This window comes from Meriones unguiculatus, chromosome 3 (assembly GCF_030254825.1).
Source record: "Meriones unguiculatus strain TT.TT164.6M chromosome 3, Bangor_MerUng_6.1, whole genome shotgun sequence".
NCBI classification, from domain to species: Eukaryota; Metazoa; Chordata; class Mammalia; order Rodentia; family Muridae; genus Meriones; species Meriones unguiculatus.
The window spans coordinates 121,057,116-121,071,830 of record NC_083351.1 but is presented as its reverse complement, the minus strand read 5'-3'; the positions used below and the strand labels follow the sequence as shown (position 1 = coordinate 121,071,830).

At 47.9% G+C, this 14,715-nt stretch overlaps 2 protein-coding genes across 11 annotated transcripts in view; one reads left to right on the top strand and one right to left on the bottom strand.

Moving 5' to 3' along the window:
• Positions 1-14,715, bottom strand: part of Pdzd2 (PDZ domain containing 2) — a 350,811-nt gene that overhangs the window by 120,259 nt on the left and 215,837 nt on the right. The window contains exon 1 of one of the 10 annotated variants that reach the window (XM_021633722.2): positions 8,549-8,754. The exons of the other annotated variants lie outside the window; for them this stretch is intronic. The gene's annotated coding sequence lies outside the window, so the exon portion shown is untranslated. Of the gene's footprint in view, positions 1-8,548; positions 8,755-14,715 lie in introns of those variants that run through there. 10 annotated transcript variants of the gene reach the window in all.
• On the top strand, positions 9,546-9,990 carry LOC110546715 (superoxide dismutase [Cu-Zn]-like). The gene is made up of 2 exons (XM_021633724.2): positions 9,546-9,805; positions 9,858-9,990. The coding sequence occupies exons 1-2, from the start codon at positions 9,546-9,548 to the stop codon at positions 9,985-9,987; spliced, it is 390 nt and encodes a 129-aa protein (XP_021489399.1). The 3' UTR covers positions 9,988-9,990.

Sequence of the window (14,715 nt, the reverse complement as noted above, 5' to 3'; positions counted from 1 at the left end):
TGTAGAAGAGTGGGGGTACCCCAGCAGCTGACTGAATCAGACGCTGAGCCTCACAGCTAAGCAAGCATCTCATGGATCTCGGGGAGTCCTGTGGAAAAGTGGGAAGGAAAAGAAGGACCTGGAGGGGATAAGAACACTATAAGAAGACCAACAGGGTCAACTAACCTAGACCCATGAGGGCTTACAGAGATGGAATCACCAACCAAAGAGCATGCACGGACAACCTAGGCCCCTTACACATATGTAACCGATGCGCAGTTTGATCTTCATGTGGGTTCCCTAGTAAGCAGAGTTGGTGCTGTCGCTGACATGGACTCTGTTGCCTGCTTTTGAAACACTACTTTTTTACCCTTTCATTCAATCATCACTCCTATTGTGATTAACTGAACAAAAGTGGCCCTCATAGGACCATAGGGAGAAGAACTATTAGGAGGTGTGGCCTTGTTGGAATAGGTGTCACTTTGTTGGAGGAGTTGTGTCACTGGACGTAGGCTTTGAGGTCTCAGATATTCAAGCCAGGTCCAGTGTCTGTCTCTCTCCCTGCTACCTGCTGATCCAGATGTAGAACTCTTAGCTCCTTCTCCAGCACCATGTCTGCCTGCCGTTTGGCCATACTTCCTGCATAACAATGAACTGAATCTCTGAACTGTAAGCCAGCCCCATTTAAATGGTTCCTTATAAGAGTTGCTGTGGTCATGTGTCTCTTCACAGCAATGAAACCCAACTAAGACACTCCTCACTCAGTTCATCTAATCATTTCCCCCTAGGACAGTGCTGCATTGACCCTATAGGCTTGGCTCACCTGGCTTCCTCCGCATGAGCCCTGTGATGTTTGAGCCCTCCGCATGAGCACTGTGTGTTTAGTGGGTACTGAGGGTCCAGCTCTAAGCTGCCTTCTAATACTTCTGGAGTGGAGATGTCATGCCACACTCCGAACACCATTACACAGAACAGCCCAAGTAATCCCACTTCAAAGGAAATGAGCTGCTCCCCTGGCATAGCTACTTCCAAACAAACCGTAGCTTTAGCGCAATGGCTGACACTGAGCTTTTAAGGGTCCCTTCTGGTTCCAGTCTCTTAGACCATAATCATCTTTTTTTTGGGGGGAGGTGTCTCCATCAAGAGAAAGTGACACTCCCTTTAGCCATGTCAACTGCAGTTCTCAAAATAAGATTCATTACTGGGAGAAGCCAAATCGATTTGTCTCTGCATTTCAAAATCACATACCCAAGGCATCTGAAACTGCCCCGCAGGCTGTTTTCCCCTCATCCAAAGCGCCACGAAAGCAAAGGGGAACTGCACACTCCAGCCTCAAGGAGCCTCTGACACATGAACTCCTATAGAGCTAGCTGCAGCTACGAAAAGACATTCTTAGGAAAAGTACAGCCCAGGAGTGCTGGGGCCCTATAAGAAGGAAGACAGAACCACAGATTGAGACACAGCCTTATATGTAATGATTTTTACACACAATAACAGTCCTGTTCCAGGTCCATGGGAGCACCGTGAAACAGCCCCAGCCTGAAGCTCGCATCCTTTCCAGACATGTGTATGCACACACGCTCTTGCGTGCAGGTACGCACACGCACACACACACACACACACACACACACACACACAATGATAGCATTCACATTAACTTTCTCTTAGTTAAGCTTGCTCACCTGAAAGAACTTCTAAACCATATCATGCAAACATCTTACCCTATACTGGTTAGGTTCCAGGGCTTATGCCCTGGGGTGGTTAATTTGGGTTGTCACATTTGGCTTGAGGGTTACCATGAACATCAGGGAAGCATGTGGCCGCAAGCGTCTGTCTGTGATGGGTTTTCCAGGATTGACGGGCATCAGCAAACTGAGCGAAAAGATCATCTTGGATTTGGGTATACCCCTCCACCCCTGTGATGGAGGTGAGGATGTGGTGGAGGTGTAACAGAAGGACATTTGCTCTTGCTTGTGCCTCTCTTCTGGGGCAACTGTGTTCTTTCTGCTGCTATTGCCATGGATTCAGATTCTGGGTCCTAGCCGTTGGGCTTGCACAGGAGTGTTACTGGGGCTCTCGGGCTTGGACTCTATGCTTCGTTTGGGGGTCTCCCTGGCTCTCTGCTGCGGATGCCTATCGTGGCTGATCACGTGAGCCCATCTCATAAATTCACTCCTACAGTGACATACGTTCTTGGTTCTGTTTCTCTAGAGAACCCTACAGTATAACCCTAGCAACAGTCAGAGTCAGAAGCGCCTTGGGAGGCAGCCTGCATATAACCAGAACCTGGCATAGTAAGTCGTACAGCAGCAGCTAGCACTGGGAAAGTCACTGTCACTGGCTTAGAAAGGTGACTATTTGCAAGGCATGGGACCTTGGCTTTGAGACTTCTCAGGTTTTACCATGGCCTAGATGTTGCTTCTGGAATGGAGGAAGAGCCCATAGGAAAACAGACCTAAAATTGACAATAGACTCCTTGCCTTTGGGAGTGCAGGGAACAACAAATCTAAGTCACTCAAAGGGTGTGTATTTGTCTGAGCAGGGGGTGGTTGAGATAGGGTCTCATCCTATAGTTCAGATTGTTCTGAAACTCTGTTCCTATAGCTCTGGGTGGCCTCGAACCCATGACGATTCTCTGGCTTCAGCTTCCTAGTTGCTAGAATTACAAGTATGATACACCAAGCCTGGCTTATTCCTCCTCTTTAGAGTCTGAAATAACCAACTCTACTCACACTTAAGACGTGACACTCAATTATTGCCACCCTAACAAACCAATTTAGGATATCTATTTATAGGCAAGTACGGTGGTGACATGCTTGGGTAATCCTAGCACTTGGGAGCTAGAACCAGAAGAGCCAGGAATTCCAGTTTATCCTCAGCTACACTGTGAGTTTGAGGCCAACCTGAGCTACTCTTTCTCAAAAGCAGACAACAAAACAATCAGCCACAGACTAATAAGCCAACTAAGCTAGTAAGAACTTCTAATACCAGTGGGGTGGGGTAGGGGAGAGGAGAAACACAGAAGAGAAATACATTAAGGGGTCCAGGAGAGGTAGGAGGAGCGGGTGGGGTGGGGCTGGCTAAGAAACATTGTACACATCTGTCTTAGTTAGGGTTTCTATTGCAGTGACAAACCACCATGACCGACAAGCAGGCTGAGGGAGGGAAAGGGGCATTCTGCTTACACTTCCACAGCACTGTCCATCACTGAGGGAAGTCAGGACAGGAAGTCAAACAGGCCAGGAACCTGGAGGCAGGAGCTGATACAGAAGCCATGGAGGGGTGCTGCTCACTGGCTTGTTCCCCATGGCTTGCTCAACCTGCTTTCTTATAGAACCCAGGGCCACCTGCCCAGAGATGGCCCCACAACGGGCTGGGCCCTTCCAAAGCAATCACTTAATTTAAAACATGCCGTACAGCAGATCTTACGGCGGCATTTTCTCAGCTAAGGTTCCCTCCTTTCAGAGAGCTCTACTCTGTGTGTCAAGATGACAGACGACTAGCGAGCACAGTATCAACGAAAGTTCCGAAGAGTAATAACAACAAAAGAGAACATCTTATAGATTACTCGGTTAATGCGTCAGCATTTCAACAAGGTTGGTTGCAGAGTTTGGTCAGGCCAGAGGGACCCCAATAAAACCCCACAGGCACCAAGACGCGCCCAGGTCTCTGCTTCTCAGCGCTAGTGTTTCATTCTCTCTTCCACGGTTTGGCTCACTTGAACGACACACCGAAGCCAAGCAAGCTGTGACCTGCGCCTCCCACGTCTGAACGGCACCCTTTCTGCTAACCACCTTTTTTCCTTTGCAGCACTTAGAAGTAATTTGTTTGTTTCCTTTCCAGGTCTGTATTGCTCTTCTGCCAAAACTGTTTTGCTTCTCTTACAATAAGATCCATGTGATATTTTCCAGAGCCGGCGGCTGTGCCAGCAGTCGGTAGTACTCTCTCTACCCTACAGGCAGCCGCCTGGCTAACTTAGGTCTAAGTGTTGTAAGCTGAAGGCAAAGTGGAATTTGGCTAGTCAAACATGAGTGACCCTACTATTGGCGATGAGCTGGAGGGCAGAACGACATAAAAACACTTCCTCCAAAGGGGCAGAAATAGGAAGAAAGGGCAAGAGAGAAAGAGTATATCACAGACTCTGGGACCTGTGGTCCCAAGGGGAAGTCAAGCCTGCCACACTTGCATTCCCTTTTGCTCATTCCCTTACCCCCCCTGTCTCAGGGGTTCCACTTGTGTAGATGCTCAGTGGTTAACTGTGGAAGTGAGGCAGACAGTTTGTAAAATAACCAATTTTAGGTGTGAGATGAAGTCTTAAAACTAGGCCTGACCAGGCCCTTAAAGTCAACCTACCACAGTGTTCTGTCGCCCCCCCCCCCCCCCAGTCTGACTGAAAAAGAGAGGCTTAGGACCAAACAGATTCTCAAGGGCCACCCTGGATCTTTCTCCAAAGTCACCTTCTACCAACTTGCAACTTGGTTCCTTTCTCTGGGAGAAGGGGGAGAGAAGGGGAATCAGCGCTGAAGTTAGAAAGGCTGAGAAATGGGTCCTCCCGTACCCCGTGTTAAATAAACTCTAAAGCAGTGGTTCTTAACCTTCCTAATGCTGCAACCCTTTAATACAGTTCCTCATGTTGTGGTGACCCCCCAAAACATAAATTATTTTGTTGCTACTCTATAATTTTGCTACTGTTACGAATCATAATTTAAGTATCTGAGTTTCTGAAGGTCTTTGGTGATGCCCTTAAAAGGGTCATTCCACTCCCAAAGGGGTTGCAACCCATACATTGAGAACCAGTGCTCTAAACCCTGATATTACTAAAACTGTAGCTCTTTCCGTCAGACAAGAGAAGTCAGTCACCTTTGGTCTTGTCATATAAATGCAGGTGAACTGATGGTTCAGGGAGAAATCAGGACAGGGAAGGCAGATCCAGAGTCCCCTGTCTCCTGCTTTCAGGGCCTACCTCACTGCAGAGGGAATCTCAGTGTGTCTCACCTGGGTGGAGTTAAATCAAAGCAACGGGGGGGCAACTATGCCAGTGGGGGTCACAAAGCCACCAAAAGATCTACCCTGTGCTCTACACCATGCCTTCCCCTCTGTGTGACAGTGTAGATGCCAGGTCAGTGGGCAGGAAGGCCGCCATCTTACTTTCCATTCCCTGAGAGAGGGCACAGCAGTCATGGAGTCCCTGCTAGAAGGACCCTGCACTGTCCCTACTGCAGGAAATACACAGAAATACACCGGAAGGCCTTCATCTTAAAAGGAGGAACAGGTATTTAGGAGACAGAGCTAGGCAAGTCTATTCTGCTGCTTACTGGGCTGTAACACTGTTGATTCCCTTTTGATGGCAAACTTTCACATACTCAAAATCATCAATTCTATTTGGCTCGGTTGTCTCTCTCCGGTAGGTTTATGCAACTTTTTTAAAAACGAATTTATTTTATGTGTGTGTCTCATTGTCTCTCTCTCTCTCTCACACACACACACATACACACACACAAAACAATAAATAGATGTCAAATTTAAGCCCTTTTTAAAAAGACAAAGGGATGCCACAGCCAAACATTTAGTGACATCTTTGGAATGAATTGGCTCAATAAAGTCACTCACGGCTTCCAGGGCCCCACCTGTATCCGCGTCTTTAAGACAGGAAGTGAAAAGGCCCCCCTTCCGACTCTGAGATATCAGGCAGGCCAAGGATCTGTTATGTATACTGTCACTCACATAAAGGAGGCCCTCTGGGAACAGAAGCTGACCCACCCCACCAAGAATAGCCACAGAGCCCCAGACTCTCTGGGCAAGCTCCTTGCACTGCCTTGGGTGCCCCAGCTCCGTGCCTTGGCTTTCTGTAGAGTTGCAACAGTTATGCAAAGTAGGTTTCTGACTCTCTGAAATTCCAGTGCATACAGGAACAGCAGGTTGCTTAATCTCCAGATTCAGAGCCAACCCCTTTGCTAAACACAGGCGAGGCTCTGCCTGCTCCTAGGGAGGATTAATGACCCACCCCTCCCGGCTCCAACAACCTGACTCCTCAGGGGTTACAGGCGCCATCTTGTTCCCAGGCTTTACCTCCCATGAGGGACTGTAGTGTTCATGTTTTCACCCTTCCTCACTTGTTTTCATCTGTCAAGCTAAGCTCCACCCCACCCTTCTTCACTGATAACATTCAGTTTTCAAATACTGGAGGAGGAGGAGGAAAATTAGAAGGAGGAGGAGGATGGATGGATGATTGAAATGTCCTGGTGAAAAGAAGTTTAATCTCAGGCATTTCATTTTCCTTTTCATACTGGGAACTCCTCATGAAAGATTTCCTATGTTTCTGCAGCAGACAATGAGCCACTTACAGAAGCCAGCTCTGGATCCAGGCCTGCAGTTCTGACACAAGATGAACATAAGCAAGGTCACTGGGGTTTGCTTTTCCCTTACGACAGTAACAGTGAAATACTGTGTGACGTACAGAACTGGGTGTTCATGGGAAGGCTGTCGGGCTTTCACCAAGTGTTTCTGAGGGACTCATAAGGAAACCTTGTTCCAAATGAGAAGCCATATTCAGTTAACTTCTTACACATAGTGTACACATGTACACACATTTTATTATAGAAAGCATCTTTTCTGAGTGGCAACGCCAAATACTGCGATGTCTGGCCAGGACTGACTTGGTGAAAGAAGTGATTCCACGGTCCAGTCAACACGTGGCTGCTTCTGTGGCTCACAAGCCACGGAGAGATGAAAAACCAACCATACCCCACATAGTCCACTCAACTAGCTTTGCCATCGATTAGAGCCCTGTCACGCTTTCTTCAACTTCCTGACACTGAACCTACAGCACAACACTTTTGGAGCCAGCAGTGCCTTTAACACAGACCAAGAAACAGCCTCCAAAACAACAGCCTACTCAAAGTATTGGACATGTGAAGAGCTGTGTGTCAATCGGCTATACACGCTGATCAAATATACAGAGAAACAGGGGTGTTAAAAGACAGACTTTCCCCTAAGGGGTCAGAGAGCAAATATTTCAGGTGTTGTGGGCCAGAAGTCTTTGCTTTTGTTTCTCCAACTCTTTAAAATGTAGAAACACATTCTTAGCTCCCAGGCCATGTAAAAAACAAGCTAGAACAAGCAGGACTTGGCCCTTGGGCCATAGTTTGTTGACCCAACTGCTTTCATTAATGGGCCCTGGGAAAGAGCTGGTTCCTTCGCTCAGATCAGGTGACTACCCAGAGTACCTGGGGCAGGATCAATCTGAAGGAAAGGTGGGAGCCAAACCCAGACAAGACAGAGCAAGGCTGCGGCAGGAGGGCAGGAGCAAGAGGTTCCCTAAAAGCCTCTGAAGCGTTCCCTTGTCCTTGCTCTCCAGACATGCTAGCTGTGGAATGCTGAGCAGCATTCAGCATGGGAACGGGACAGTCATAAGGTGTGGCTACCCAGCTCCCTTCGGCCTAAAATACAAGACTTCAAACATGGTCAAACTGGCCCTGGGGGATAGCCTGCCAGTCAGTAGCCCCAAAAGCAGCTCCCACGGCTGCCTTCTCAGACACAGCTCTGTGGCCTGTAGCCTTCCAAGTCCCCAGCAAAGAACTCTCAAATCTGGGCTGCAGCTCTATACCTACCTACCTCCGAGGCTCACCTCATGGCAACCACACATGTCATCTCTAACCCACCCAGGTCGGTTCAGTTCCACAGCATTCCAGCCTCTTCTCAGAGGAGGAAACCCATGTCAGTTCAGCCCCGAAACAGTAGGAGAAGCAAGGTCTGGAAATATTTCCTCAGGCCGAGCAGAATTTTATTTGTTTGTTTCTCTTTATCACCAGTCCCTGCCTCCACAACAGAGAGGGTGTTCTGAGATTGGCTACCACCACAGGAGACACAAATCAAATGTTTCCACCTTCCTCCTGTGTGGCTGTAGCCACGCTGGTCCCGGCAGAACATTCCCTGCCCCTGGGTGAGAGGACATCACTGTGACAGCTGCCAGCCCTCTGTCTACCCCCTCGGTCTGACACACATTCAGGGTCCACACTGTATCTTCTCAGTGATTTCCCTTTCTGACTTAGAGGCTAAGCAGAGGCGGACTGCCTCCACGGTGAAAACACCAGCACACTGGAGTTCTGCTCTGGATCTCAGTCAATTTCTGCCTCTTCCCCAGCTGTGAGCCATCTACCTCCTGGAGCACAAACACCAGAAAGAATTAGCAAGACCCTCTTTGGTTCTGAACTATAAAAATGTAGCAATTTTTTTTCAAGCCTGAAAATCAATTTCTGATCAACTATCTTCCAAGTATTTGCTCTAAAACAGCGCCTGCTATTTATCATCCGCCAATTTAAGAGCTGGTTTTAACTTACACGCTGCGTGATCTTACGTGATTCATTTTTAAGGTATCCTTAACCTGAGACCGTCAGGGTTATCAGAGTCTCTTGAGCAGCATCGGCACCCTGCAGGCTGAGTCCACTCGTGTCATTTCTTGTCTATTTCTCAAATACTTAATAATAATAATAATAAAAAGCCACCTGAGTCAAAAGCTGTGGCCAGGGAAGACCTAAGACTCTCACTGGCTCTCATGCCTCCTTCCTACCTGCATTGTGAACTGGTCGGCTGAACTCTCTCCACTGGGCTCCAGCAGCCACTCGCCCAGGCCAGTTGCCAAAGTTCGGCGTGTTTTCTTTCCCTTCTCCATTCAGGTCTTCACAGAGGGTTACTAACTATCCACAAAAAGCGTGAGCCATGCCGCTGCGTGCTCTGACTTCCTGCCAGCGCTCCATGCTCTACTGAGCACAGAGACCTTCCGCTGGCTTCACCTGCTGAGCTCAGGGCCCCACCCACCCCGCAGCACTCAGATCATTTTTCATTTATGAGTACATCCAGCTAAGCTGTGTCTGGGAAGGAGTGAGCCAAACACGGCTCCGCCAGTGTGTGAGATCCAAGCTGCTAAGAACCAGTTTAATTTGGGGATAGCACTGGGGGAAACCCAGCCCCCAGCAGCAGTCATGGGAGGAGTCCCTCCGTACGTCAGCTCTGCCCTCAGCAGAGTACAGCTTATGGTACGGACCACAGAGGTAGACTCAGGATTTCAGGCATGAACCGACAAAAATACACCGAGTGTGTATTTCACATCCACTGAAAATGTGACACCAGGAAATGAGTTGAGAAACTTTGCATTCGGTGACATGGCGCTTCATAAGGAGCTAAGAATACTTTGCACTTTAAAGGGCCGAGGGGGGTGGTCTGTGGGTAAGGTGTTGGCTAAGTCTGAGGAGCTGAGTTGGGAATGCCAGCAGCCATGTAAAAGCGAGTAACTGCTGGAGCTGGAGTGGGAGGCAGAGGCAGGTGGGTCTCGGGGGCTCAGTGGCCAGCTAGTGTTGCTGACTCTGTATGTGCACACGTAACACTCTTAGACACTAAAAAGGGGTTTTAAAACAAAAACACGCTTTCAAATGGATGTAAAAGTGGGAGTTTTATAATGAAACACACCGGTTAAGAAGGGCTACCGGGGGTTTTGCACCTGTGTTTCCTGTGACGTCGCCTGCTTTTTTCGCCCTCCTTAGATCCCGAGGCTGCTACAGGCATCAAGCATGGTGATGAAGGGTATTTGCATGCTCAAGGGTGACAGTCCAGTGCAGGGCACCACCCACTTCGAGCAGAAGGCAAGCAGCAGTGAGCCAGTTGTGGTGTCAGGACAAATCACAGGAGGGACTGAAGGCCAGCATGGGTTCCACGCCCATCAGTTTGGGGATAATACACAAGACTGTACCAGTGCAGGGCCTCATTTTAATCCTCACTCCAAGAAACATGGCGGACCTGTAGGTCAAGAGAGGCATGTTGGAGACTTGGGCAAACATGGCGGACCAGTAGGTCAAAAGAGGCATGTTGGAGGCTTGGGCAAACAATGTGACTGCTGGAAAGGAGGGTGTGGCCAATGTGTTCCCTGAAGGTTGTGTGATCACACTCTCAGGAGAACAGTCCATCATTGGCCATACAATGGTGGTCCATGAGAAACAAGATGACTTGGGCTAAGGTGGAAATAATGAAAGCGCAAAGACTGGAAATGCTGGAAGCTGCTCATGGCTTGTGGTGTGATTGGGATTGTCCAGGAAACAAATATCCCCTGTCTGGTCTGAGGCTCAAACTCATCTGTTATCCTGCTAAATTGTAGGAAAACAAAACAAAACAAAAAACAAAAACCCATTAAACTAATCTTGACAGTGTAAAAAACAAACAAATAAATAAAAGGGCTACTTGTTACCATGACAGCAAATCTGCACTTTTCTAATCCAGATAATCCCATCTCAGACCATCTGTCAAATACAGAGACGGCTGATCAGAGCACAGAGCACACGGCCCTTTTAGGACATCAGTAGCTGCAGAGGTGATCTGGTTTCTCTTCCGGACTTTACCAGGAAACACAACTTTACAAAATAGACTCCCTAAGCCAGCACACACCATGATTTCTACTAAACAGAAATAGCTTTACTTTACCATGAAGTGAGGGGTCTCTGGAAGTCCAGCCAGAGCGAAGGTGTTGGCAGCCCCAAGGCCTGAGCACTCAGTTTGAAAGTGCACATGAACTATTCAAAAGGAAATGGGGTATTGTTACGGCTATGTTAACAAACTCTCTCTAGCCACACTCAGGTTTTAACAGAAGGAAGGCACCTTTTGTTCCCTAGTTGTTCTTCTCAGGCCACACTTCTAAAACATCAAGACTTACATCTTCTTAATTTCTCCATTTATGTTAGAATTTCCTCCAATATAAACACACAAACCCCTACTAATTACATACGGTCATAACCTATTCTTAGTCACCTCAGAAGTTCAATTTTCAAAACTATTTTAAGAATCTTAGTATATTGGAGCTGGAGAGATGGCTCAGTGGTTAAGAGCACCAGCTGCTCTCCTAAAGGACTAGGGTTCAGTTCCTAGCACCCACACAGCAGTTCACACCTGTCTTTAAGTCCAGTTCCAGGGGCCCTATGCCTTCTTCTGGCCTCTGCAAGCACAGACATGCATTCAGGTAAAACAGACATATTTTTAAATAAAAAAAAAAAAATACACACACACACACACACACACACACACACACACACACACATATATTTAGTTAACAACAAACAACAAATTAGGCAGGTGATCTCTCTGAATTTTGAAGCCAGCCTGGTCTACATAGTGATTTCCAGGGCAGCCAGAGCTACAAGATAGACAAAAAAAAAAAAAAAAAAAAAAAAGGCTCTCCAAAGGAAATTGCATTTTCACACATCCTCCAAGTGAGTCCTAGTCCTCTGCATAGCCCGTCACATCTTTGAAAGTCAGGGCCACTTGTGCTGTTCACTGGTGGGTCAGGTAGGACCACAGGAGGGCAACCATCCAATTGCCTGTGGCTGACATGCAGCCCAGGGGCTAGAGAGCTGACTGTGTGGCGGACCTCCCCTCCCTCTCCGGGAGAGCCCTCTCTCCCACACTGAGTTTACCATGAGAGGAAGCCTAGTCCTTATATTTATTTTTTTAAAGCAGTGTCGGAAATGGGGTCAACATGTTCTTGGCCCGTGAATAAACTTCAGTTACAGTGACATGTAAATTGTGTCTATTGAATATTCTATTAGTTTGTGAGGGCTGCCAAAAATCTATGGTAAAACCAGTTTCCCCACCTCTTTGACACATTCTCCCATCAGAGACCAGATAATCTACAGCATGAAGTTTTGCTTCCAGGGGAACTGCCGCAGTGTTTACTCCAAAGCTGCCCCTGCAGCGAGTGCGAGAACCGTGCACAAGCCACCTGGCCAGGCCTGGCTCCTGAGGAAGCCCCCACCGCCTTCCTGTGGTAATAGAGTGGGCCCACCTTGGTTCCCGAGATCAGGAACTACTAAGTTCTCACCCTGGTGAGCTGAGAGGGACCCTAAAGACCACTTCCTCATGCCTTCTCACTGTGTGGATATGACAAAAGGCCCAGGGAGGTAAGAAAGCTTCCCTGGTGGAAGTGCTGAGATTCAAATACAGGACTTCGAAGGACTGTAAGAGCCAGAGGATTGGAAAATTTGCTATGTGGTTGCGTCTCCTACAAATGACAGGGAAGCTTCACCCATGATACCTCAGCAACTTGGTTGCCTAAATAGAACCTGAATAAGCACAAACCGGATAGGCATTTTAACATGGATGGAAGAAATTTCATAGGGCTTTACCCATATACAAGGAACTATACAGCAACTGAGGGATGCTGAGAGTAGAAAAACAGTTTTTCCCAGGGACTGGCTCCCTAACTGGTCATCTAATACCTACACACATATATATGCATACACACATATATACACATATAATACAAATGTGTGCATACATGTATATGTGTGTGTGCAACACTAAACAGACTGAGCAGATTGTATGTATGTATTTAGGAACACACATACATGACCCTAGGTGGTTGGTGCCTTAAGAATAACACCTGAGGTTTTCTCACCTCCACACGCGTGTGTACACACGTGTTCACATGTGTCTGCCTCTACACTAACTCCTCCACACACAGGCAGCACTGACCACAGCACAAAATTGATGGAAGCATTAGGAGGACGGCGAATTTGTTGTATGCGCGTGGAACATCTTGCTTATCCATTCATCCAATTCGGAGAGCCGTGGCCTGCACACTCAGAGACTCAGCTCAAGAGCTACCCCTGGCAGCTACTCCCAAATGCAGAGCCTACAAGCACCTAGAGAAAATTCCACGTGTCCACAGTCCCCTCCTCAAGCCGGCATGCAGCCTGCACCCCCCTGGCCTCCCTCACATCTGGCAGCATCTGGCACACTGATACTACCATCCAGCTAGCCCTTCCCTGGATGTAGATCAGTCTCTCGGCTGTAAGAACGGTCCAGCTCTCAGACCAGCACTCAACGCCCTCTCTCCAGCAGCCCTGCCGCCTAGTCTCTGGGTTAGATCTCCTCTGTCTCCACAGTTACAGCGGCTAAGGGCGAGCTGACTTCGAGTGGCCAGCTCTCCTCCGAGCTCCTGCCCACCTCTCCTGGGATGTCCAGTAGATACAAGAGCCCGTCATGCCCTAAAGTGAAATCCATCATGTTCTTCCTCAAACATGTTCCTCCTGTGTGTTCCCTCTTCCAATCATTGCCACACTGCCACTCAATTAGTGAGTCACCCTTACTCTTCTATGTGAGCCCCACTTCTTAAATCTTTCTCTCCTCCTTATATCCCCTTCACATTTTAAGCCATCACTGGTCCTGGTTTTGCTGTCTTTTTCAATTTCCTTCTTAAGGGCTCTTTCTCATTTTCCAAATGATCTTAATCTAGTTTTTCTAAAAATAGATTCTGTAAAATATCATTTAGGGAGATGCTCTATGCAAGAAAGACTGAGCAAATAAGTTTAGAGAGCGCTGTTAACCGGTTCTTCCGTTATCCGCTGTGTCCAAACCTCCTTTTATGGAGTTCCCACTCCTGCCTATTTGCACTGCATTTATTAATATTCCTGAGAGCTTCCCAAAATGTTCTCTGCTCCCACATCCTCGTCTGTTGTTAGAGCTCTTCTTCCTTTAGCATAGGATACTTGGTTTAAACCTCAACCCTACACAGAAAAGCCCCACCCTGCCCATCCCCATCCCCCAGGCCCACTGGTCAGCTCTCCTCTTCTGAGCCTCTTCTCTTTGTCTAAGGTGACATGTTTGGGCTCGGAGCTATCCTTTCAAGGTGCTTATCGCCTTTCCTTGGCAGAGCCTCCCTGGAATCACAGACGCGGCTGTGGTTGTGGGAACCTGACTCACAAACCCAAAGCTTTCTGAAGCTGCTGAGGAAGTTGGGTCGTGTACGTAAACCTCTTTCCGTGGGCTTCCAAACAATCAGTTATTTGTTTCTCCCCTTTCCTTCCCACAAGAAGAATTTCTAGAAATAATTGGAGGCAATTTCCCATGGGAATGAGGCGAGAGTGACTTCCAGGCCCTAAACCTTATCTAAAGCAGCTGGAAAACAAAGGGCCTAGCAGTGTGCCTGCTGCCCAGAAACAATACAAAAGCTGCCAATCAAACTGTGGCGAAGGCGTGAACCTGCTGGGACTCCGGAGGAACACTAGGATCAAGCCACTGTGGTTCAACTAAGGAAATGGGCAGCCAGGTTTGGTGGGATACCACTTCAGTGCCAGCCCAGCCTTGAGGCTGAGCCGGAAGGACCTAGCTCAGTGCCAGCCTGGGCAATGCAGCCAATTCAAGGCTATGTGGCAAAATTCTGTCTTAGAAAAGTAACAGAATAAAAACAGAAGAAACGCGTGGGCCTTCAGGCAGTTATCAGTGATAGCAAATGTAACTCTCTGGTAGGAAGCGTTTGTGAAGGAGGCATTAGCAGCGTTAAGGAAGGGCATATATTGCAAATACATGCTCGATGCTTAACTTCTCAAGAAAAACAAACAAAAGCCAAACGTGAGCTCCACCAAATGACTACGAGTGACTGAAGCTGCCCCTGCTTCAGTGCTATGGAGTGATAAGTAACTATTGAACCTCCTCAGACACAGGACAATGCTCTTGACAAGCTTTGGCCTCACTACTGTTACAGTGTGGCTGTGGCCACAAGGTGTGCATTGATCAAGGACCCTATCATGGCACGGTTTGTTCACATCTCAGTTTCCTCTGTCATTTCAGCTTATGGACATCACTAGCCAGACTACACACAGCTTTCCTGGCTCCAGAAGTTCCTGGCTTAATTGAAAGTGACAACAGGGAAACTGGGAAAAAGAGATGGAACTTTGGTGAGCAGCAGTGTTAAAG